This window comes from Anabrus simplex, chromosome 1 (genome assembly GCF_040414725.1).
Source record: "Anabrus simplex isolate iqAnaSimp1 chromosome 1, ASM4041472v1, whole genome shotgun sequence".
NCBI lineage: Eukaryota > Metazoa > Arthropoda > Insecta > Orthoptera > Tettigoniidae > Anabrus > Anabrus simplex.
The window spans coordinates 772,001,807-772,028,904 of record NC_090265.1 but is presented as its reverse complement, the minus strand read 5'-3'; the positions used below and the strand labels follow the sequence as shown (position 1 = coordinate 772,028,904).

The following is a 27,098-nucleotide window of genomic DNA, read 5'->3' as shown; positions in this document are numbered from 1 at the left end:
GGTCAGAGTGCAGAGCTGTTGGACCACGGACCAGCCGAGACCCACTCTGCATCCGCCCGCCGGCTTTGTCAATACCTCGTCATGGTGTGTACAGGACAGTAGTGAGAATATGGTCAGAGTGATCGTTGTTCCATAAAATGGCAGTCCATATGCCCCTTTCTTTTGACGATAAGTTGATTCTTAAAAGGTCGGAGCTCTTTCGTCTCCACCTCTCATTTACAATTAAGACGGGGAAGTTGTGCGTCCACCATCATCACAGTGGTAGTATGTTGCTGTTTGTTTCACGTCGCACACATCTTATGGCGACGTTGGGAAAGGACGTGCAAGGAAGCGGCCGTACAGTCTCACCAGTTGCCCGGTGTAAAAATGGGAAACCACGGAAAGTCATTTTCAGTAGTCTACTTACTCGGTGATATGCTCCAGTTTGAGGCGATGTTCGACAATGGCTTTATCCGCAGCTCATGTACATAGTGTTCGAGAATGCCTTCATGTTTCCCGAAGGGTGGATTTCGCGCCGATCGGAAGCAGCATAAGATCCAAGGACCCCAGACAGCGCGTTATGTGATTCAGTAGGTGAACAACGCTATTGAGCTGCTGTACACAGATATGTGACTTGCTAGTTTGAAACATATGAACTAAAATCTGCTGTGACTTGCTGGTTGAATGTACTCTCAAGTAGTTGGCGCGCACATAGCATTATGAGACAGCTCGATAATTTTAGTTTGTCGGCTGCTGGAGCATTTAGACAAGTGAACATCCTCAGAAACCTGCTAATATCTAATAATGTGATTCCACGCCATCAGTCCACTGATAGCTCGGAACATACCGCATACTCAAGCAGCTCGTCCCTTAATCCCAAGTCTTCCTTCCTACTCTTTTGGTGGAAATTATCCAGAACAAATCATGCTTCTTTCCTGTGGATCTTTTCCAGTCCTATACACTGGAACAATACTAGAACTGTGGTCTTACCAGAGACTTACACACTTACTACAACTCCTAAATACCCTCATTACTATGTGAAGTATGTGTAAACTGTACTCACAACCTTCTTAATAGGATTACCCTAACGAAGATATGTCGTTATATTAACACCTATATACTTACAGTGGTCCCTATGAAGTACTTTTCCCTCCATCAACACAGTGATTAAAACTGAGAGAACTTGACCTCTAAGTGAAACTTACAACCTGAATTTCCATCCCGTTTACCAATCACACCACTGTCTGCGGTCCATCTCACAACTTAAGCGAGGTTCTTTTGCAGTCACTTATAATCCTGTAACTTATTTATACGATATAACATCATCTGCAAGAAGCCTTATCTGTCATTCAAGTTGTTTCTTCATATCATTTATATATACACATATTATATGATATTAAATCCCATCTCACCTTCAGCATTCTTCTATAACACCGCATTTTAAAAAAGTTATCTTTCACTCTGAGTTAGTGTCCACATTTCACTTCCATACAATTCCACGTTCAAGACAAAAATCTTCAAACACATTATTTCTAATCAATATATCGATGTTTGAAGTAAGCCCATTCCTTTTTAAGAAAGGCCGGTTTTTTGTTCGTGCAATTCGGCATTCTATGACCTCTTTATTCCTGTCACCGTTAGTTACTCGGCTACTCAGGTAACAATATTAACCTTCTTCCTTTAAGACTTCATCCTCTAATCTAATTTCCTCTTGCGACTGCACTTCATTACTTTTTTAATTGGGATGTATTTATTTGCATCTTCTACTGCTGCTCCAAAACTGTCCACACCTTCAGCAATTTCTCTAGATTTTCCGCTGATTCAGACAAATCTCGGAATTTTGATGTCCTCTCCTTGAACTAGAATTGCTTTTCCAAATTCCCGTTTCATTTTTTTTTACTGCTTGTTGTATAGGCTAGAATCATTGAAAACAGGGGACATGGGCTGCAGCCTTGTCTCAATCCTTTCTGGACAACTGCTTCCTTCTCGCGGTCCTCGATTCGTACGACTGCAGGCTAATGTTTATACAGATTGTAGATACCTCTTCTTTCTCGGTATTTGGTCCCAGTCATATTCAGAATTTCAAATAGCCTACATCTACAGCTCAAATGCCACGTACGTGGGTTTGTCTTTCTTAATTTGATCCTCTAAGATCAGACATAGAGTCCTTCTTGTTTCGCATGTTCCTATATTTCTTCGGAAACCAACACGTATCTCTCCATTATTTTGTTCCTGAAGAAATAAGAAGTTGTTTTTACATGTTTCAAGTATTAATACGGTTTGGAACGGTGGTCCTATAGTGCCTAAAATGCCTAAATTGACGTTAGATCCTATGTTTACCTTTATTCCTTACCTCCCATAAACTGAGATATTTGCCGACTTGTTTTCATTATCTTGAACGGTATATTTTTTAATACTTTTCAAAAACATCTTAAAACTGGGGAAGCTGTAAATCACACTCCCCGGAAGCGCTCCGGCACTAACACGCCCGTAGTCTGCATGTCACGAGGTGGTAGACAGTGTGCATAACCGGCTGGAAACAGAACTATTAATTTCATTCTCTGAGATCATTTCAGTTATCTCTTAATTAAGAACGTGCGTTATGCTGAAAGTGTCGGTTTCCAAGTTGTCTTTAATTTAAAAGTGGTTACAGGAGTTCACCTATTTCACATCGGATGGTAAAAGTATATCGTGTAACGTTTGTAGCAAAGAGGAGAATGAAATTTGTTTTGTATTTCCCATAAAGAGTTGTCATCAATTAAAATCAAAATAGTATTTAAATTGGTAAATGCGTATTAAAATACGTGAAATTGAACCTGCTAAAAATATATTTTTTACAATCTATCTTTTCTTACTTGAGAACTTATTTTAGGCAACTACAAATCCCAGATTCCTTCGAAAATCCCATTAAACTTGACGCTTTTCATCGCCTTTCGCTCTGCCCGCAGAGACGTTAATCTTGTCCCTCTGTTTGCTCGTACCACCTCCTACCAGTCTGGTTTCTGTTACTAGGCCGCTCCGCACGACTCTGAAATGACCTACCGCCTAAATTGCAGTTTACAACTCATGTAAAAATGGTGTGGTAAATCCCTGTGTGTACATGAACGTGAGTGAAAATATCATCGAGCGAATGAATTCCTGTACGAGTTAAATATATGAATAATATAATATAACTAGCGAGATACCCGTGCTTCGCCACAGTATTATACCGACATTTATAGTTTAATGCTTAACATTTTATATATAATCCGCCGAAATTCACCTCCCCATCCCGCCCTTCATTGGATTTTCCGAGAATACGTGTTTGTTTAATTTTAAAGCAAATTCCAAATACCAATTTTCACGTCTGTAACATCTTCAGCTAAATAAAAGAATTCAACCCCATTTTCAGTCACTCCCCCCCCCCCCCCGCGCAAGGGGTTTTTCAGAGAACAAAAAATGCATGCTTCTTTATTTTTATACAGATAATAAATACTATTTTTCACTTCGATAACGTGTTCAGTTTTTTAGATATACTGTAGAAGTGCTCATTTTAAAATATCACCCCCATTTTAGTTCCTCTGAAGTGCAGTTTCCAAAAACAAATCACCCATGTTTCTTTACTTTTACAGGAGATTCCAAATACCAATTTTTACGTCTGTAACATATTACGTTTCTGAGATATACTGTAGATATAGTCTTTCTAAAAATTCACCCCAATTTGTCACTCCTGTTTAACCTTCATTAACTTAATTGGATTTTCCAAAAACAAAAAAATACTTGTTTCTTTATTTTCAAAGGAGATCCCAAATGCCAATTTTCAGGGCTGTAATATCTTCTGTCTCTGAGATATAAGTATCTTCGTATTCAACCCCTTTTTCACCCTTTTCCACCCCTCCTATTGGGATTTTCCGAAAACAAAAACTATGTTCTTTTAATTTTTAAATGGTATTCTAAATACCAATTTTTACATCTGTACACTTTAAAAGTTTTGAGATATATATACACTCATTTTAAAAATTCATCTCCTTTTCAACCCCCTTAATTGGATTTTCCAAAAACAAAAAATACGTGTTTCTCTATTTTCAAAGGAGATCCCAAATACCAATTTTCAGGTCTGTAATATCTTCAGTTTCTGAGATATAAGTATCCTCATTAAAGGCATTCAACCCCTTCTTCACCTTTTTTCATCCCTCCTATTGGGATTTTCCGAAAACAAAAAATATGTGTTACCTTATTTTTAAAGAAGATTCTAAATACCAATTTTTACATCTGTAAACTTTTACCGTTTTGAGATATGGATACACTCATTTTAAAATTTCACCCCCCTTTTTACCCCCTTAGCGACGGAATATTCAAGAATCCTCTCTTAGCGAGCACCTACATGTTAATATGAATGTATCCCCAAAATTTCATTTCTTTTTGTCCAGTAGTTTTGGCTCGGCGATGATGAATCAGTCAGTCAGTCAGTCAGCCAGCCAGTCAGTCCGTCAGTCAGTCAGTCAGTCAGTCAGTCAGTCAGGACAAGTTCTTATATATATATATATATATATAGATTAGTATAAATATTACCTTAGTGGCTCTGTGAAGCATCTAATGTACATAGGGCTTGTCCTTTTTCACTATACCATCCATAAAGTCTGTATGATTTGTTGTAAATACTACTATTAACTACTTGCTGTACGTCGCACCGACACAGATAGGTGTTATTGCGACGATGGGACAGGAAAGGGAAGGAGTGGGAAGGAAGTGGCCATGGCCTTAATTAAGGTACAGCCCCAGCATTTGCCTGGTGGGAAAATGGGAAACCACGGAAAACCATTTTCAGGACTGCGGACAGTGGGGTTCGAACCTACCATCTCCCGAATACTGGATACTGTCCGCACTTAAGCGACTGCAGCTATCGAGCTCGGTCTACTACTACTACTACTACTACTACTACTACTACTAGTACTACTACTACTAATAATAATAATAATTCTACCACTTCTTCCCACATGTGTGGGGTCACGGATACGAACTGTGTCGCACATGTCCATTTGGCCCTGTTTTACGGCCGGATGCTCTTTCTGAGGCCAACCCTTTGGAAGGATGTAATCACTGTTGCGTGTTTCTATGGCGGTTGGTAGTGTATTGTATTGTCTGAATATGTTGGGACAAATACAAACTCCCAGTTCCCGAGCTAGAATAATTAATCAGACTGGATTAAAATCCCCGATCCGGCCGGGAATCGAACCCGGGACCCTCTGAACTGAAGGCCTCAACGCTCACCATTCACCTAAGGAGTCGGACAATAATAATAGTATTATTATTATTATTAATAATAATAATAATAATAATAATAATAATAATGGTGCACTGAACAAGTCGCTGAGCGGTTTGTGTCACGTAGCTATCAGCTTGCATTTGGGAGATTGTGGGTTCACACCTTAATTAAGGTCACGACCACTTCTCTCCCACCCTTATGCTCTTGTTTCCATAAGACCTATATATGACCGAGTGAGTTGGCCGTGAGGTTAGGGTCGTGCAGCTATCAGCTTGCATTCGCGAGACTGTGGGTTCGGACCCCACCGTCGGCAGATCTGAAGATGGTTTTCTGTGGTTTCCCATTTCCACACCAGGCTACGACCATTTCCTTCCCACTCTTAGCCCCTTCCTATCCCATCGTCACCATAAGACCTATATGTGTCGGTGCGACGTAAAGCAAATTGTAAAAAAAAAAAAAAAAAAAAAAAAAAGTTTTCACACTTTTTAGCATCTCCTTTCTTTGCCATAGGGATACCAGGATTACTTTTAATATCCGATGGCACTTCTCCTGCTCCATACATCTTACAAACTAAATGGAACAGATTTGCATTGCCAGTTTTTCCGTAGACAGGGAGTAATTCTGTGGGTATACCATCAACTCCAGGATCATTACTGCTTCTGAAGTCCCTTAGTGCTCTGTCAAATTCTGATCTCAAAATTAGGTCTTCCATTTGATTATCATCGTTACCACAATAAGAAAAAGTATTTATGTTATACTGAACTATAAAAGGAAATCCAGTGAAATCATACATCGATGGTATGAAATAATTATAAGCATATCGGGCCAACACGATCCCATAAGTCCATAGACATTTGAACAAACGGACTCGAAATTTACTCTTAGCGCCAGATCACACTAGAAATGGCCAGACTCCCCCACCCTTAACAGCTGGTAGAAAGTCCTTCACTGGTACGTACTCTCCCTTCGGTCCGCCCATCGAAGCTCGGGAGTAATTATTGTTTCGCCGTACGCCCACTCAGTGCATTCCTCTCTGCTCGACTGTGGAATGATCTCCCACAGCAAATAAAGCTCATGCCAACTACACCCCCTCCCCTCCTCCCACTTCCGAAGAGGCTATCAGGAAGAAGTTTGTAAAGACAATACGTCAATAAGCTGCACTTCCACTTAAAAGAATAATCACCACCACTACCACCATTGTAAGTGGTGCAGTAAATTTAGTATGGGGAAGACATGAAGACAGCGTAACACTGTGTCCACTCGGCATGGCTGTCGGCTGGCGACTGGCCGTAGTATTTTTAGTGGCGGCAGAGGCCCAGGAGAGTGTGTACGTGCCACAAACATCAGCCAAGCGGTCAGTGTGAGCTGGACAGACAAGAGGTGGCCAATGTGTTCAGCTTGACGAGTAGCACGCGAGCCCAGCACTAGTCTCAGGATACCCATCTCCTAAAATGGTTGGTCGGGCGGGGTTACAAGATGGCAGGCTTTCTCCGCGCTCGAAACACAAAACAAGGTGTTATGTGTTCTTATACATGAAAATTGAAGGGAAAACGCGGTCAGAGATCGTGCCACTGAATTACCGGTACGGGTGCCGAAACTTTTTCTGACTTTCAAGAAATGACGGCTGAAACTTCAGAACTATCCTTTGTGAATTTCGCCTGCAACAATAGAAAACAGGAATGAGAAACTTGCCTCGGGACTTACTAATCAATGTAAGGTCATATCATCGTTCTTGTAGTAACAGCTTCTGTGTTTGACTATACAATAACAGTGCTCCAGCTCGTGACAAGAACCAGACCCGAGTATCGCGTACGAAAACAACGAGGAGGAGTGCGTGAATAATCCTGGATGTGCCGTTCTTCTAGGAGGTCAAAGTATTTCGTCTGTTCTTGTTTCCCAACTGTGTAAATAGCAGGGCCCTGCTTGTTATCTGTAGAAAATACAGTTAATTGCCTTCCAAGAGGGCTTTAAGTTGTGTTCCTACAGTTCATGGTCAGGCCGACACTCCGCAAAGGGAGCTAAAACATCTCCCAGACAAACGCAAGCTACATGGTGCTTACAGAAATATTCACTATTTAATCCGGTTTTACTCATTAAGTATGTAGGGTGCGTGCCGACCGAAAACGAGGACCTCTATCTTAATTCTTGACATACATTTACATTTCAGATTAATGAAAATGAAGCCTCCGTGACTCAGGTGGCAGTACGCCCGCCTCTCACCGCTGAGTTCAGCGGTTCAAACCCCGGTCGTTCCATGTGAGACTTGTGCTGGGTAAAACGGAGGCGGGGCAGGTTTTCCTCCGAGTACTCCGGTTTTCCCTGTCATCTTTCATTCCAGCATTTAATTTCATATGTCAGTGCCCCTGAAGAGTGCGACAGGCTTCGGCAACCGGCACAATTCCTATCCTCGCCCCTAGAAGGGAGCTTCATTCATTCGATTCCTGACCCGGTTGAATGACCGGAAACAGGCTGTGGATTCTCATTCTCATCAGTGAAAATATTGTGCAAATACTAGTAGGTGGTGATGGTCGTTCTCTCATACATCTCTTAAATGTTCACCGTGAATTGTGGTTCATGCTTGCGTGATCTTAGCCTTAGAAAAGGTGAGAAAGTGTTCCAATGAGCTCTCAGGTACTCAGTTTAGACTTTAGACTAGCTTCAGGCTGTAGGAGAACTAAGCTCTCAGGAGTGCTGTATTCAAATTATGCTAATTTCAGCAAGGACATGTAAAATAAAAGTGAACAGTGTGGTCGATAAAGAATCCTACGTCCTCCACAGCAAATGGGGCCATAAGTCTTTTTTTTTTTTTACGTTTTGAACTAACAATCTCCAAGAGTACCTTTGTGCCAATCTTCTGGTCGTACTGTGTCATACAATTTCTTGAACGGTTCGAACCCCAATGACGGCAACACTGAAAATAATTTTCCGTGGTTTCCCATTTTAACACTATCTCATCGTCACCATAAGACCTAAGAACTATCTGCGTCAGTGCGACGTAAAAACAAATTGTAAAAATAAATCCTTAAGGACGTTTCTATGCCTTCAAGATATTTCAAGTTCGACAGGGACGAGTTAAACTATCATTGCTTACAATAACATTACTGTATCACTATGTATCAAAAATAAACTGATAAATCCTTTATGCCTTCCTCTGTAATATTAATTACAGAATACGGTGTTATTATTATTATTATTATTATTATTATTATTATTATTTATGTTTTTATTTTTTATACATCGAGTTGAGCCTCTATGGACTGCGTGGTAACAACCAACTTCATTTCAGTGTCTAGGTCTTGTTCTTGTTCCGGCTTTGACTTCCTGCCAGTATCTTCTGAGCCCAGCGACGAGTGCCTGTTTATGCTCATCAGACAAAGGTCCTTGCCGTCTTCTGGAAGATGATGCCATTTGGAAACCTTTATAGTTGTTCACCAATCTTCTGAATGTGCTCCTGTCATGAATTTCTTGGTCTGAAATACCAATCTGCATCAGATCTTTTTCGCATTCCTGGAACCATCTCGGCCTTGTTGCCTTAGATTGAATAAAATTCCATATTCTTTTTGTTAGCCGACCATCAGTCATCCTCAAGAGATGACCGTAAAATAATAATAATAATATTATTATTATTATTATTAATCTGCTTACCCTCCAGGGTCGGTTTATCCCTCGGCCTCAGCGAGGGATCCCACCTCTACCACCTCAAGGGCAGTGTCCTGCAGCGTGAGACTTTGGATACGAGGGATACAGATGGGGAGGAGGACCAGTACCTCGTCCAGCGGTCTCATCTGCTATGCTGAACAGGGGCCTTATGGGAGGATGGGAAGATTGGAAGGGACAGACAAGGAAGAGGGAAGGAAGCGGCCGTGGCCTTAAGTTAAGTATCATTCCGGCATTTGCCTGAAAAACCACGGAAAACTGCTTCGAAGATGGTTGAGATGGGAATCGGATCTCCGCCACCCTCTACTCAGTTGACCTCCCGAGGCTGAGTGGACCCCGTTTCAGCCCTCGTACCACTTTTCAAATTTCGTGACAGAGCCGGGAATCGAGCCCGGACCTCCAGGGGTGGCAGCTAATCACGCTAAACACTACACCACAGGGGCGGACATTATTATTATTATTATTATTATTATTATTATTATTATTATTATTATTATTATTATTATTATTATTATTATTATTTGGATAAAACAAATATTCAAACATAATGTTGTCGTTCCTGTCCGAAACCTTCTGCATACTCTTCAGAAAAGAATATCCCCTACAGTCAAATGGACACAAATTGATCATCCGTAAAATCTGTCACCTGCGCTGTGTGATGCGAAGCGTACAGCGGGTAACATCTGCACATGACGCGCCTCGCTTATGACCGTCACGGAATCTGCTGTGTTGTGCTTTCCTAAATGACAACGCTCCGGCATTAGCTGTGTGTCAGTCAGTAGACCGAGCCAATAGTGGCTCTACAGCGGCGGGCGACTGTTCTGAGAATGTTTTTCTCTTCACTAAGGCGAATGTTGGAACAGTCTCCTCACCTCAAATCACCTGAATTACGAAATATCTCAAATCTACTGCTGTTCGGTTAGTAGATGTAAACTCCTCAACCAACTTACGAAATGTTCGTTCTCAATGGCAGGTTACTGCGGCGACCCTATGTTATACGGGTTTTACAATAAAAAATGAGAATAATGGTTTTTACAGGGGTTTTTCTTCCGTTCGTGCCAGGTGCTACCCATTCTCATCCATCGGAGGGTCTATAAGCCACGCTGAATTATTATTGTTATTATTATTATTATTATTATTATTATTATTATTATTATTATTATTATTATTATTATTATTATTATTGTTATTATCTCCTGGCCTGAGAGAGGAAACCAGCCGTACCACATCAGGGTACGCAATGAAAACAGTTTAGTAGTAGCAATACCACATTTAGGTGTCCCCTGCTCTCAATCATCCCTTTAAGTAAATGCTGTACCTGTGTCATAAGTGCGGCCAGTAACCAATATTCGGGAGATAGTGGGTTCGAACCCCACTGTCGGCAGCCCTGAAAATGGTTTTCCGTGGTTTCCCATTTTCACCCAGGCAAATGCTAGGGTTGTACGGCCGCTCCCTTCCCACTCCTAGCTCTTTCCTGTCCCATCGTCGCCATCAGACCTATCTGTGTCGGTGCGACATAAAGCAAAAAAAACCTGTGAATTTATTGTATGGCCAGTATGCTCGTCTCTTAATGAACGCAATGCTAATTCAGGTCATTTTTAAACCGTCAACAGCTGTCTAAATTTACAAATTGTCTAGAATTACGGTTCAGTGTTTTGGGATAAATGTACAATTTTGAACACGTATTTATGTGCGTAAAGATTTGGCCTCAAAGCAAGGAATATTTCACTGCCATGTCTTCGGTCCTCGGCTTCCTTGGTTCAAGTTACCGCCGGGTCAAGGGTTAATTCCGTTAGCTCGGTAACTGGGTGTCTGTGCTGTTCCCAACATCTCTACATCACACACGATATCCTCCGCCACAAAAACGCGCAGTTTTCCGTACATGGCAGGTGCCACGCACTCTCATCCATCGGAGGTTCTATTAGCCACGCTGAATTTATTATTATTATTATTATTATTATTATTATTATTATTATTATTATTCGTTAGGGCCACTAAGGACCACGAGATCTCAACTGTTTGTCTTCTTGCGGGCCCAGCACGTTTTCACCCTTTCGAAGTGTGTTTTCTTCCATGAATCAGAACATGAATCAGAATAGACATGCTTCAGTCGAGTTGGGACTTCTTCTTGGTAAACCTGTCTAAGTTTTTGTTTGAGTGGTGCTCTGAGCTTAATGTCTGTTTCTGTGATTCTGTACTTTAAAACATCCTTATCCATCTCCGCCAACCAAGGAGTAATCGTTTTGAAACTTCTGAAGAAGGATAACAAACGTTTGCAGATTCTTTCAGCTGGCAATCTCAAGAGGTGGGCGTAAAATGTTATCATTCTTGTTCGGATTACGCTTGATATCTTTTAAGTGTGGGTGTATATTTCTAAGTTGCTCCGAAGCCTGTAAACACAATCTTTGAGACTGGGACCAAGAATTTTTTTGATATCCCTCCTTTCCTTAATTGCCCGTTTTCAAAGTGTTAAACATTCTGCTGCATATAATGCTTCAGGTCTAATTACAGTGTTATTATTATTATTATTATTATTATTATTATTATTATTATTATTATTATTATTATTATTATTATTATTATTATTATCATCATCACTTGATTGCTTCCTTTTAATTTATTTGGTAGTACAATGTATTCCAAATTATTTTCGAAAGAATAGGGCTTAGTTGAAGAGAAGTCAGATCAAGGTCGTTTCCTACGTATACTAATGTATTTTTCATCTTCAGAGGGATATTGGTGTTGGAGTTAGAGGTTGGAGGTTAGAGGTTATTTAAATTAAAGAAACCCACTATTATGTGAGATATATGTCGGGCCAGAAGTCAAGATATTATCTCATAACGAAATATCTCAAATCTACAGCTACTCGTTTAGTAACTTAGATGAAAACTCCTCAACCAACTTACGAAATGCTCGTTCTCAATGGCAGGTTACTGCGGCGACACTTTGTTATATGAGTTTTACAATAAAAATGAGAATAATGGTTTTACAAGGTTTCCCTTTCGGTCTTGTCGACAATCAGCTTCAAATTTTGTATTTTTCTCATTTTTAATTATGAACTGACTTAATGAACTGGACTTATACAATTGAGACGAACACGAACACACCAGAGGAAGTTCCGGCCGGGAATCTACCCCCCCCCTCCCCCCCCCCCCCCCCCGAATCGACGGCCATTACGCTGATCATTGAGCCAAGGGCGCTGAACCTTTGCACACCACCAACGATCACAAGAAGCTCACTGTTACTTCATCTCGATGATTCACTTTCGTATTGGAACATTATTTTGTTCTTTCGCGAGAGTTCAGAATAACGCGAACAGCGAAAATAGTTTTCCAAAAATATGCTTTGTACTTTGTTAAAACAACGATAGTCTTAATGAAGAGTGTTTTCAGTCTTCTAAAACTGTCCATTCATCTGTAGGTGACGCTAATTACACATTACGTAATATTCGCGCTACTTTGATTATATAATTAGATCTTTGCTGTTTAACTCCTCATACCTTTTAATGGAATGTTTCTTCAGATCCTATTTAGAGAACTTAGCATGTTTGGTCATGATGTCCACTTCATCGTTTCAGTTGCATACACCATGTCTACTTCCTTGTGATATATTGCTTAAAATAATTCTAATAACATAACGGAGATATCACCAGTCATTTGGTGTGATTTCTAGTAAATTCCCTGCGATAAAAAGAGTTCTTCTTATGGTCTTCCTCATTCCCTACAAGGAAATTAATAGGATCTTGATGGACCCAGCAATACTGTTCTATCATAAGTACTTGAAGAGGTTGTTGAGACGTGTACGTATACCGATAATAATTGTACGGACAGACATGTGAAGGAACACTGGATACCTGCGGTATTCGAACTACGGTAGAACAGTCCCACTTTAGCACTAAGCAGAGAAGCAGGAGTTGGCCTCTGTTCAAACCTACACAAAGATTGCATTACAAAACTAGCTGGTGTATCTGTGCTTCGCTACGGAGTTCTACATTGTAGAATTCACAGAATTCTAGATGAAGTCATGTACACGTTGTGAATAAGATGTTATTAAGTTGAATAATAACATGGGTAGCCTATCTCAAAATTAAATTTTAGGCACCTTCCCCTATACCACCATTTCATCCAATATGAATACAGTTATTTAGTGCTTTATTTCCCGACTTCACATACCGACTTTCTTGAAATTCTGTTCACCCATTTTCTCGTGGCTTGACATTGATATGGCCGTAACAACAAAAATCGAAATTCATCAGTATCTCTGTTATCATAGCCGGTACGGTAAAAATCTACAAGACATGAATGATTGTAAATGTAATTCTATATAACTTAAGTTATGTAGTATTTATCGATAGGACCACTAATAACATAGATTTTTATGAACTGATTTTTTGGCTAGTGGCTTTACGTCGCACAGACACAGATAGGTCTTATGGCGGCGATGGGATAGGAAAGGCCTAGGAGTTGGAAGGAAGAGGCCATGGCCTTAATTAAGGTACAGCCTCAGCATTTGCCTGGTGTTAAAATGGAAAACCATGGAAAACCATCTTCAGGGCTGCCGACCGTGTGATTCGAACCCACTATCTCCCGGTGCAAGCTCACAGCCGCGTGCCCCTAACCGCACGGCCAACTCGCCGGGTGAATTGAATTTTAGACCATCCCCTAAACTACCATCTCACTCAGCGTGAATATAATTATTTATAGCCTAGATTGTAATGCCTCATTCCCCGACTGTACATACCGATTTTCTTAAAATTCTCTTCAGCCATTTTTTCGTGATGCGCGCACAGTCAGGCAAAGATGACGGAAAATAAAACAAGTGCATTTTCTTGTTGCTGAGGACACGACCGATTCAGAAATACCATTCTTTTTTTAAAATTCTGAGCAATGTACAGACAAAATACTCTCGTTTATATGTTGTGTTATTCCTGCTCCATTTGGTGAAGGATGCATTGTGTTATTAGAAAGAGTATCCGGTGAATTGCTTCTGAAGTAATAAGCAAACGCGAGTTCCGCGGTGGACGTTTTGCTGTTCGTAGTAATGAGGGTCCACACAAAATCATATGCTCCGTGTCGTCATGAGCGCGGCTGGTACAAGACATGGACCAGCCGCCGGCAGTGCTCCAACAAGCACATCGTTAACTTGGTAGCTTGTTAACATATTAACTTCCTACTTGACGTTTACTGCATTATGTCTACACCGGTCGCAGAGGTGAGGTCGCGGGTGCGAATTGTGAACTTGGTCCCGTTTTACGGCCAGATGCCCTACCCTATTGGTACATGACTATGTGGTGTTTAATTGTGTGAGTATGAATATGAGAGTGTTGGAAGATACACAAACACCCAATCCCCGAGTTAGAGGAATTAGACCCTCAAAGCTGATCACTCAGCCAAGGAATGAAATGTTATGCTTTTCCTCTCTGTTTACATACGGGACGTTTCTTTATTGTGTGTCCCTGTGAATATTCTTCGTCTTCAACTCGTTATAAAGATGTAAATACTATTTTATTATGACTGTGATTTTATGATTAACATAATTTTCGCACTGTTATCCTAATTTTGTAACTTCTAATTTTCATGTCGGGCCACTGCCATCCCTTCAAATTGCTTGCTTATTTCCATTTCTCACAGAGTTCGCCATGGGCCCTTGTCAACCTGCAGCATTCATTGCATCTAACGTAGATTTCTTCCTGTAACGTTTGCGTTGCCTCGGAGCCGCGGGGGACGCGGTGGAGTATGAAAACATCAGACGCGTTGATTCATTCGACTAAGATTGAAGTTAGTTATGGTCGAGTTGCAAACCGGGTCTGAAAAGGATACTTTCCTTTCAGGGGAAAGTGGAATGCTCATAAGCCGTGTGCCGCAACTAAATTACATGTTCATACCAAGCTGATCACATCTGTAATGACTAGAGCCCGCATGCTTAAGACATGTCGTATTTTTTCTTTATATTACTTCCATGGAAAACACAACTTAAGCATGATTTTATCTACGGTAACTAAAATTATACAATTTTCACGGGTCATATAAATTAATATTTTGGCTTCTTTAACGTTTTTGTCACTTTCCGGTCATTTTTTATATTATCGTCGTATTTCCCCGTCAATTCTTGTATTTTTGTCATATTTTTATCTTTTTAATTCCATTTTCGTATACCTGCTTGCAGTCGTCTCAGAGACGGATTTTTAATATCTCCTAGTTGTTGTCGGTAATTTGATACAATTGTCTTTCTTAGAAATATATATCTATGCTAATTAAGAGGATAAGCTGTATAGAAAGAGGGAGATGCGTAGAAAGAGACAGAAAGGTGAGCCTCAATTGAACTCACGTATTTCAAATATGTCCTGCGGTGTTGAGCGCTCTTTTCCCCGTTACAAGCTAATGTTGCGTGAAAATAGAATATCGTTCTTCTTTGAAAACTTTAAAATGTATGTAATTTGCTGTTGTAATTATTTCTGATCGCCCATCAAAATGTGGCATTTATTTCATTGTGCAGAGTCGAGAGTTACCTCTGTATTGAGTACCGCAATTAAATAAATTCAGAATATAATAAAAATTAATATTATTACTTATTTCTTATTATTGAATATGTTAGATTTAAAAAGTATATTTTCAATATAATATTAATTTAAACAGCGCGAAAAGCTTGAAGATTTCAAAAAAGTTACCAAAAATTTTGAAGTCATATTTATTGTCATATTTTAATACATTTTTAGGCCAGAAACACCTGGGCCCTAGTAAGGACTTAAAGTTTGAAGTGCAACAAGATCCCGTGCCATATGATAACATTACTCAAGCGTTGGCATTTGTGTCTATGCCAGTTCAATGAAGACTTCAGAGCTGGCCTCATGGACGTGAAGATATGGAGAGGATGATAAGAACTTTCACTTCCTCAGATTTATTCATGTGAAAGGCCTTAAAGGATGTTGAATTGTTCCCAGAACCAACTTGTCCGTAAAATGCCTGCTAAACATGTAAAGTTCAAAATCCGTTGCATGTCAAATTATGACAAACAGCATTTTAGTGCGTAGCCTATTGCGCGATAATGCCTATTTAATCAGCTAAAACGTAACTTCTTACTCGCTAATGTCGCTGGTTGGCCAGGTTTAGAAATATCTGAGTGAAACGAGGCAGAAACTTTAGCCACCTGTCTGTCTTCACATCACTTCCCTAGAGCTCATGTGGATTAGGTCCAGTTTTACGGCCGGATGTGTGATGAGTTGTGTGCATCAAAGCAATTACAAATACCTAGTCCCTGAGCTAGACGAATTAAGCAGATGCGGCTAATATCCCCACCCGCCTGGTAATTAAACCCAGGACCCTGTGACCCGAAAGACACCTGTTTTATACAAAGTCCTGCTCAATGGTCAGCACCGAGGTCTTCGGTTCATAGCTTCATAACAGGAAACTTCCTTGTTACTAGCATTGCTCATACCTCAGTCAGTTTTATATTATCAAAGATGAGACTGAAACAGGAAAATGAAAGTAAACAGGATGAAAAGTCAGGTTGTGAGAAAAAGTCCTCTCGGTTGTAATTGCTGTGTTAATGGAGATCACTGTAAATACCTAAGTGTTAATGTAAGGAAAGATCTTCATTGGGTTAATCAAGGTACGTCTCATAATACGATCTGCAGAGCTGCAGAACCACCAGAATGAAAGTTATAATATACAGCGATTAGCGATCCCATCCTTCATATTGTGTGTTGTTATCGAGCCAAAGATCGATACTCTTTCAGACACTGGTGATCTGACAACCTTGCTTCGATCTGTGATCGACGGAACATTAGGCTGAAAGCATGAGAGCACACTTAACTACAGCTCTCTCCGATAGGTGGCTAAGGGTTACCAATAAGGTTCTGTATGATCTGCACGCTTTGCAGCACGGCTGGCCTATTCGCGTGTTTGTGAAAAGCTGTGTCACTGAGATGTCCCAATTTTTTGGAACTGACGTTTCCTCCCCAGGCGCGGCTGTTATTCCCATGCTCTCCTCTCTTGGACTATCACCCTCTTTGGGACGACCTTGTCTTGCTGGATGTGAAAAGAAATATCTGGCTTAACGATTTGTATTGAAATGTCACTGCTCCGGGTGGCATCCTGCTATTAGATCACACTGTGACGGAGAACTATTTCCACTGTTTAAATTGACCTCCTTTCGGCAAAGGTTTTAATAGGCAAATTTTCACTCTTCGTAATACAGCTAGCAAGATGAGATAACACGTAAAATGAATTTACATCAATACTGGATGAACATTCTAAAAGTAATCATGAAGATGTTTCTCCGTAATGGTAGTGAATTATTCGAAGTCAGGTAATCGTGAAAATGAAAACAGGAACGTTAATATCATCAGATGATGTTCGCTCCCCACTAAGAAATTCGGCTCTCAAATTTGTATGCATGTCTCGGAACCTCTGTCGATAGTAGCAACATGTTTTCTATAAGCGGAAGAAAGGCTTTATTTTTTGTAACTCTTTAACTGTTGTTACAAGTCAGTTGTTATTATTATATCTGCGGAGTCCCTTGAAACAGGGGTCTTAGAAATTGAGATGTATGTTTACCTGTATTCTTTTCTGTACATTTTCTGGAACTTCAAAGCTGATAGGAAATGGAGTAAGGGATGCACACGAGCTCAGCTGGCACTTCCCGTACGCGATACCAATTTAGATTTGTCTATTGCACTTACTGCAATGGACCGAGCGTCACAGAGCAGAACCATCAACATGGCGCCACTGCGGTAATCACATACACGAGTTTGTAAATAAAGGTTACGGATCTATTTACATGGTGATGAAGGTATTTAGTGGTTGTAGTAAGGATGTAAAGGAGAGGGCGTATAAGTCTCTGGTAAGACCACATGGTTCCAGTGTGTGAGATCCACGAACTGGAAAACGTGTAAAGGAAAGCAACACGGTTTGTTCTGGGTCATTTCAGACGAACGAGTGGTGTTACGTAAATGTCGCAAAATTTGGGTGGGAAAACTTACGACTAAAGAGACGAGCTGCTCCACTAAGCGGTATGTTCCGAGCTCTCGGTGGAGAGATGGCGAGGAACGTAGTAGTAAAATAAGCTTGAGTGGATCTTTTACACATGAGAAAGATCATAATATGGAGATAGGGTTGGAATTTAAGTGGACAAAATGGAACAAATACTCATTTATAAGAAGAAAAATTAGGTATTGGAATAATTTATCAAGGTTAATTACGATAAATGTCAAAGTTCTTTGGAAACATAGAAAAGGGATAGGGAATCTGCCACCTGGGCTACCTTTCTGAAGGTGATTGTCCAGTTGAAGCCTGAAGAAAGCTGACCGTGGTAGAACATCGTTTTGGCGACTGGACTATTTAATAATGTTTGGAATCCACACCTAATGACTTTCTCAAGAATGTAATTGCTCATAAATTTTCTATTTCGTTTACAGATGCGAGAAGTTGTTTAACATGCGACAAAGTACTGGAGGAACTGGAGAAGATCGATGACGACACGGACTCTTTCGGTGTGGACTTCGTGAAGATCAACGACAAGCGACTCGCCAAACAATATGGAATTACCAAATTCCCTGCTCTCACGTACTTCAGGGAGAAGGAGCCGATCATCTATGAGGGTAAGTCTGTCTAATAAGCTATCAACGCAGCTATTCTAAACATCTCAAATTGCAGTGAACTGCTTTTAGTCATATTTAGATATTTTTATTGTATTTTGTATGGCATCAGGATAGAAATTACACTTGAAGCAGTTACAGTCATGTTCATAACAAAGAGAACACCTTGAAAGACTAGAGATAGGAAGTTCATATTTACAGGATATGTTCATTAGTGTGTTCTGCAGAAACGATTACATTTCATTCATCTAGGTTCAGTATGTGTCCTGTTGCCTAGTAGACACTGGGTCCTCCATGGGCACTGATAACTTGTTCCATGCGTGATGACATCGATGCGTATAAGGCGCGAATGGCGTCCTGGGGTATAGCCATCCTTGCCATTCACCTGGTTCCACAGTTCATCTTTAGGGGTTGGAATTGGGTCAAAACGCCGCATCTGTCGTTTCACCATATCCCACACATTTTCGATTGGCGACAAGTCCGGTGATCGGGAGGGCCAGGGCAATAGTTTGCCATACTGTGACAACAAGAGGGTACGCGTTCGTGCAGAAACATGTGGTCGCGCATTGTTCTGCTGAAATATGGCATTTGGGGTGTCGTGCAGAAAGGGTATGGCTACGGGTCGCAGGATGTAATTCACGAAGGTCAAACTGCTCACAGTGCCCTGGACACGTACCAACTGTGATTTGTGGTTTTACCCAACAGCACCCCACACCATAAGGCCTTGAGTTGGCGTTGTATGTCTTGTGCGAATGCAGCCAAAGTGATGCCTCTCCCCCTGTCTGCGGCGAACCAAAATGCGGCCATCATTTTCAAACAAACAGAACCTGGATTCGTCCGAAAACACTATCGGCTGCCATTCCTGTCCCCAGTGACGTCGTTCCATACACCATTGCAGTCTAGCTTGTTTGTGCACATTAGTCAAAGGTAGGCGGAGAAATGGACGACGCGCCGATAACCCAGACCATAATAAACGGCAACGGACTGTCACTCCTGATAGTGTACGATGTGTTACACCGTTCCACTGTTGCACCAGAGCCGACGAGGACGCAGATCTGTCCTGCAATACCATTCGGATGAGGTGTCGATCTTCTCGGGGGGGGGAGGGAGGGGGTCTGGGTGATGCTACCAGATCCACCTCGTCTTCTTCCACGACCTTCTGTGAACCATTATGTACACACCCGTTGCACTGCTGACACACGTTGTCCCACCCGAGCAGATATTTCCCGGATGGATGCGTCACGTTCTCTCATGCCAATAATGCGCCCTCTTTCAAACTCGCTCATTTTACGGTACGGTCCTCATATACGTATGCGAGTTATCCTGCAGATCTGCTCAAGTCACACTGATCCATTGACTTCGGTTTATAGCGACAACGAGAGCCGCAGGCACATTTTATCAGTCGGTGGCGGTACGCCGATATATCGATGTGGACCTTGAATCTGGTTCGAATGCTAAAGATTTCTTCAGAGCATACTAATGTACATGCCCTGTGAATATGAACTTCCTATCTCTAGTCTTTCAAGGTGTTCTGGTTTTATGAACATGAGTATGTATCTGATCATAGAAAGAAACAAACTTTCAAAAATGAACTAATATTCTTGTAGCGTATTTATTCCAACTTAACAATCTCACAGTGTAACCACGAACCTTTTCTATATATTTGTTTTAACAACATGTGGTCAGCTTGTAAAATTCAGAGTATAGTATCGGGACTCTTTAACAATCCTGAATAATTAAATCAGTGTCCGGAAGAAAGCAATTGTAATTTTAAAGCTTCTCCGCACAAGAATGTAGTGACTTAAATCAATTAAATAATAATGATGATTTCAGCGTTTTATATAATTAAGTTATCACATATCCTACTTCGGTCCAACTACAGTGTCACTCCCTTTACAGACTGCACCCTCACACTCACTCTGATCTGCTCATATCCAGCTTGCATCAAATGTCGATATTAACACAATGCAAAGTGCTATTCCCACATATAGTATTCTTCCTTTATATCTGTAACATTATAGAACGCCTGTATACTCTTCAATTTCTGCATCCAGGCTAAATAGTGCAACTTCATACCTCAGAGACGAGGTACCTAAATGGTACCCAAGTTTTTGATCGCTACATCCCTCCTTGTGAGTTTCGGTTCGCTATACCCCTCCCCGTTCCATTTACAGACATAATCCCAATCGCTGTTGTGCTATACTTCATATATCATCGGCATAATTAATCACTTTCAAATCACCACTTTGAGCAGAAAAGAGCTTCCGTTTCTCCCATGCTGTAGTAGCAATCTAACACGCATTATGTGAATATCTTGTCGTTTCACTCTATCTTACTAAATGTATCAATGGATGATCTCTTGGAAGGAGTGTAGGAGGGATACTGACTGGACTGAAGAGGGTATGATGGAAAATGGGAGTGAGATTTTGAGATGCTAATGAGTAGCTAGGATATAAGGGTCTACGCTCAGATGGCTTTCACCTGCATCGCATTTGTACAGGCAATATAAGTTTGGGGGTTTGTTTAGAAGAAGGAAACCGAGTGGACTAGGAAGCGGTGATGCCCTGAGCGTTGCGGCTAGCTGCGACGTAGCTGAGCAGTCTGTCACAGACACCAGTGTCGTGAAGATGGCAACACGTCACGAGTTTACCGACTTTGAACGTGAGATGATCATTGGTGCACGGCGCATGGGAGAGATTACACGTGAATTCGGGTTTCCGAGGTCAACAGTGTCGAGGGTGGACCTTCAGTATCGCAGAGAGAATGTTATTAGTACCTGTGCAAACCGCCGCACGGGAAGACGACAGGTGTTTAAGAGTGGATATGAAGTCGCCTCCGCAGAAACATACTGGGCACTCGACGGGCTACTGTGAGTCAGATCACCGCCCAGTTCAATGTTGGGAGTCTGGAACCCATTTCTACCAGGACTGTAAGGAGCTAACTGCACCGCATAGGCTTCACCAGCCGACGACAAACTCGTGACCCCTTGCTGACACCTCGGCACAGAGCTCAACTATGTGCATGGGCCCGCGAACAACGGCAACAGACCATGGAACAGTGGCAACAGTCAACAAGGTTGTGTCCAGGCGGGAGGAGGCTCAGTTCTGGTCTGAGCGGCATTCTCATGGTCGCAAATAGGCCCCATTTTCCGGCTGCAGGGGATCGCTGACAGGTGCACGTTATGTAGACATTCTTTCAGACCCTCTGCATCCCTTTCTGGCCCTAGAGTACCCTGATGGAGATGCCATGTATCAACAGGACAATGCGCCATGTCACCGCTCTGTGGTGGCACGCAGGTGGTTGGAGGAGCACACACGACAATGTTGGACTTCCAGCTCCCTCTGTCTTAATCCAATCGAGCATTTATGGGATGCTATCGATGCTGGTGCACGTTGCTTGAACCCCGCAACAAGTACACAAGACCAATTGTGGGTAGCAGTGCAAGATGCGGGGGTCCAGATCCCTCCAGAACGTTCCAACACCTTGTTGAGTCGATGCCCCGGCGTATTGCTGCCGTTTTGAAGGCTCGCGAAGGAGCAACTCGTTAACATCACATTCAGTGTCTTCCCATGACTTTTGGCCACTCATTGTATATTTAGCAGCTACTGTAACAGGAATTGAATCATGGCTGAGAATTGATATTATGGATGTGGAAATTATCTCACGGAACTGGAGTACTTATTGTAGACATAGGTTAGGGATGATATGAGGGGGAGTATTCATCCCGGTGAAAGAAGAATTTGTAAGCCACGAAAAAGTTAAGGTTGAGAAACATGGAATTCTAGGCGTAAAATTTATCTCTATACTATAACCAGAAAAGGCAAATTCGCTGGTTCGGAATAATTATTTGATGAGGTAATCAGCTATGTGGGAAACGATATGGAAAGGAACGTGATTGTAGCGGGTGATATCAATTTGTATTATTATATTATACAGTATTCTACCTAGTGGCAGGTCCGTGTCCTCGTACGGAGAATTTCTGACGCCAATGTTCTCTGGCTTCAACTTCTTTCAGTCTTCTCTATCTCCTCCCATCTTTCATGTCATCCAGATGTTGAATCTTCTTCTTCCTCGTCCAGCTGTCCCTTTGATCTTCTCTTCGATGACATCGTGTATGAGCCCCTCGTGTCTAAGTATGTGCCCGATCCAGTTGGCCTTCCTCTATTCTCCTCCAACACCACATTTGAAAACTTTCTAGGTATTTTTCTCCCTCTTTCTCGTGCTCCTCGCCTCTACTCCGTACGATATCGCTGCATTAAATGACAATTGGGTGGGTAATGCGAACGACAGAAACCATGGCCAACAAACGGTAAATATGTTAATCTGGGAAGGACAGCTGAATCAGAAAGTGACAGAACTAACTTGACGTGGCGCTGATAAAACCAGACGAGATGTGTGGAAAACTGAAGTGACCATGAAGCTGTCAGCTTGCATTCGGGAGATAGTGGGTTCAAACCCTACTGTCAGCAGCCGTGACGGTGGTTTTCCGTCGTTTTCCATTTTCACACCAGACAAATGCTGTGGCTGTACCTTATTTTCTTCCCACTCTAGACCTTTCCTACCCATCGTCACCATAACACCTATCTGTGTCGGTGCGACGTAAAGCAAATTGTAAAAAGAGAAAACAATACCGAGCATTCAAACACTGATAGCAATATTGGAGTACAGAAATATATCACAATGTCAGAAATGCACATACTGCGAGTGCTTTTCTTAACATTTGCTCCTTTTTTGTAACCGTCAAACTTCCATGGAAACCAATAATTATTAAGTACGTAAGTACATGAATTATCATAAATTCTAGGCTTTAGAGAGCGATCAAAATTTAACGAAAGGCCTGCCGTTATAACTTTTAGTAAAGTTTAAATTACTCTTGTTCCACATATAATCAAAGCTATTAATAATTCCCATATTTAAACATTCCGGTTACAAAAATAGGAGCCAACTGATTTCTGCCTGTTTACTTTCTGTTAATATTAAAATTATTTCCACTCGTACGAACTTTTTTTCAGTTGTCATTGATGTGAAGAAGACTTTATAAATCTTAATACGGTGAATTGTGGCATTTTCCATGAAGTAAGTTACCAGTGCAGAATCCAGTCATATTTCAGACTCTTGTTTATCGCTATTAGGCCTGCTAATACCACAACCCGTCTCGTCCAGGATGTAAAGAAATGATCCAGCCATCCTTACCTTGATGTGTATAAAATAGTTTCAGTTTGTTTTTAAACAGTGTGTTCCGAACTTCACGCCTCCTTAAAGCCAACCAACCACACTGGATATATTTTGTCTAGCAACAAAATGCGTACACTTCTATTTTCATTCGATATTTGCTGAACGTTTGAGCTTGAAGGATGGTATGAAATGTCCTCATCACTTACGTTAGTTAGGTACTTCATGTCCGATGCTTCCTCCTCTAAACGAGATAACTATGAATTACCAATTAAATGTTCCAGCTCAAGCAAGGAATGCAGCAGGCTGGAGGTCTGGGCGCTTTCTCCTTCTCACTTTTTCAACATAGTCCCATAACGAAAGCACTGACTGCCAAAATTGACACATGAAATTTAGTTTTTATGGTTGGAAAAATACATTTACGAAGTTTACGACAAATTTAGTCACTTTTAATGTGGAAGAATATTACAATAATTATGACATAAATTTGTGATACTCGGGTGAAGTAGCTTCTCAACTGTGAGGTGTTCGAGTCAGTTCTTTAATAATGTTGTCATTCGAAGGAAGGAAAGAATAATTGCACAGCTCCTACGATATGAGCGCATTTGGGATGTTCTCAGCTTGTTGGGCACTCCGTTATTTCTTCCCCATTGTCAGAGCAGCCAGTGAAGTGTCCATAGACCAGTATACCTCTAATCGCCCGTTCATTTTAGATAAACGATCCTATATTTTCCATTTCACACTTCACTCTCCTATACACTAGAATGGCCAGGTAATGGAGTAGATCGTACAACCAACGCCGAGTATTACCTGGCGATAAGTAACTAGAAGCCAACAGTTTCGTGCTGATGAGCTCCTTTGGGATGGTGGTGGAAATGCCACTGAGTCCCATCAAATAGCGTCTAAACCCCAGGTTAGAGGCGCCTACGAGCAGCGCGTTTTACATGTGTTAAGGGCGGCTGATTTGAAATCCAACGACAGATGAAGCTAAATGTATTCGTGTAAGTTCAGGAGCTAGGGCATTCCCTATAAGAGTGGTATAACAAGCCTTTTACCCTGGTATCATGCTGTATTAACCTAACATTTTCTTCCCCCAGGTGACTTGATGGACGAAGAGAACGTGTTGGACTTCTTGACGAGTCTGGAAGCTATGGATCTTCCTGACAGGATTGAGGAAGTAAACGCCAAGATCCTTGAAAAGATCGTCGAAGACACTGATTACGTAGCTGTTCTCTTTTGTAAGTGTTCTTGTTGTAATATTAGGCCACCGATGTCTTGTGTGCCGAAGTCTGTTTCGATTTATATCGGCTGAATCACCAGTTGAATAATATCTGATATCTACCGAAATAGTACTTAAGTGAGCATGTAATTTAAATATACTTACATATCGATACTAACACAACCAGTAAGTAACACCATTAATAATCGATTATAATTAATAATCAGTATTTTTGTTACGCACCCAAAGTGGGGTGCTTCAAGCATGGTATTTTCCTTGTTATTGGTTTTATATGGAGATAGGATTACAAAAATGCGGTCATGTAACCGCCGCTATAAAAATGAGAAGCACCATCACTGTTCTTTACAACTAGCTGTAGAATTGGTTGAGTGCAACTCGCTGTCCCTAACAAGAATAGTGACTTTTAGTGCTTCACAGATAGAATTCAAAATAATTTTGTGGCACATTATGTGGTGATCTATATCTGACTAAAATAGCATCTACCCCTATATAACATGGAGTACCTAAATCAGTTTTATTGAATGTTATCAACCACAACCAGTGATTGTCAGTGTATTCGTGTACAACCTCTGTGTTAACCATCCTTCAAACGTCCCTTCTAACTGCTTACTAACCTTGCCATCACAATCTGAAATGATATAACTGTTAATTACCAACTGACTCATAAATCCTACAGTATTTTCTCTCCATGAGTTGCAAATAGGAAGATCCAGCAGTCAATCTGTTGAAACCATTTTGCAGCTGTACTTAGACATCCTGAACAACGAACATTGTGTCAACTCGCATGTAATTCATTCACTAACTTTACCTTGAATGGGCTACGAATAACTTATTTGAAGTTGAAAAAGACTAGGACTTAAGTTATTGGAAAAGGATGCATTTCACACAGTGATTACGTTTAAGAATGAACAAAATCCTTTGGTATAAGTCCATAAGGCAAATGTAAGTATGAGCATTTTCTAATACGCAATGGGAGAAGCAAACTTCCTCTCCCGATGTCTTAATTCTACTATACTTCAATATTTCGACATTTCCTCTACACAACTGGCCGGTTTGTTTCTTCTCCAATACACGCAATAATTTAAATAACTCTCGAGATGAACACAAGATCAAACCGTCCTATCTTCATTAATAAGAATTATAATAATTTAGAATCTTATCCTCATCTGGATATGCCATAGACACAGCATTTTAAAGAAACGTGCATACACACACTAAAAAACATCCTCAGATATTAAAAAAGTAAAGTAGGATTTTTAATATGAGGCTATTGATAACAAAAGGAGCAATCTCCATCTTCCTGGATTTTACAGTAGGAGTAAGTTTTTATTGAATGCACTTCTATTCACTCTACCTGAATGGTTTCTGCCTTATATATACAGAAAACAGGTTTTATGCGAACTATCAAAGAAAACGAAGCATCTTATTAATTGTTAGAAATTTTAAATTTTATTTTGGAGATTGTCCCTTTTGATACAAACTGGACAATTTTCTTGGATATTGCTCTTTTTTATATCAATATGCATGGAGATTGATCTTTCTGTTAATGAAAAAAGAAAACCTACAACCTGTTTTCCAGTCTTTGACCGGGTCAGGGATGAATTGAATGAACCATGTATAGGCTATTATTACAATGGGGTCGCCGCTCCCAAGGTGATTTATTAATGACTGATAAATGCTATGAACTGATAATGGAGAGCGATGCTGGAATGAAAGATGACAGGGAAAACCGGAGTACTGAGAGTAAAGCCTGTCCCGCCTCCGCTTTGTCCAGTACAAATCTCACATGGAGTGAACGGGATTTGAACCATGGTATCCAGTGGTGAGAGGCCGACGCGCTGCCGTCTGAGCCACGGAGGCTCTCTTTCTGTTGATAACATACAAAATTGTGATACCGACATTCTTTATTTGAATATAAATACCATTAAAATATTATCTATATTCTTTACACTAAACTGAAAGGTCAAGAATGGCACTACAAGGTACGTTTATTTAATACTGTTACAAAAGTGACGGAAAATATTATCTACACGGAAAAAAACAGTTAATTCATAAGGCCATTCCATTCTCAGCCTTGACTTATTACGTCAATTCAGAATATTTGTGTCTTCTTATCAATCCCACGATTTTCAACAGGTATAGTAACAACAAGCTTTCTGGGGACATGAAGGATGTTCAGAAAAGCTTCCTGACATACAGAAACCTTTGTA

General features: G+C 40.8%; 1 protein-coding gene across 4 annotated transcripts in view; it reads left to right on the top strand.

Moving 5' to 3' along the window:
* Positions 1-27,098, top strand: part of hlk (hulk) — a 369,077-nt gene that overhangs the window by 135,659 nt on the left and 206,320 nt on the right. For all 4 annotated transcript variants that reach the window (XM_067136216.2, XM_068225214.1, XM_067136215.2 and 1 more), the window contains exons 2-3: positions 18,297-18,479; positions 24,746-24,886. In XM_067136216.2, the coding sequence (XP_066992317.1) occupies positions 18,297-18,479; positions 24,746-24,886 (324 nt within the window). The remainder of the gene's footprint in view (positions 1-18,296; positions 18,480-24,745; positions 24,887-27,098) is intronic.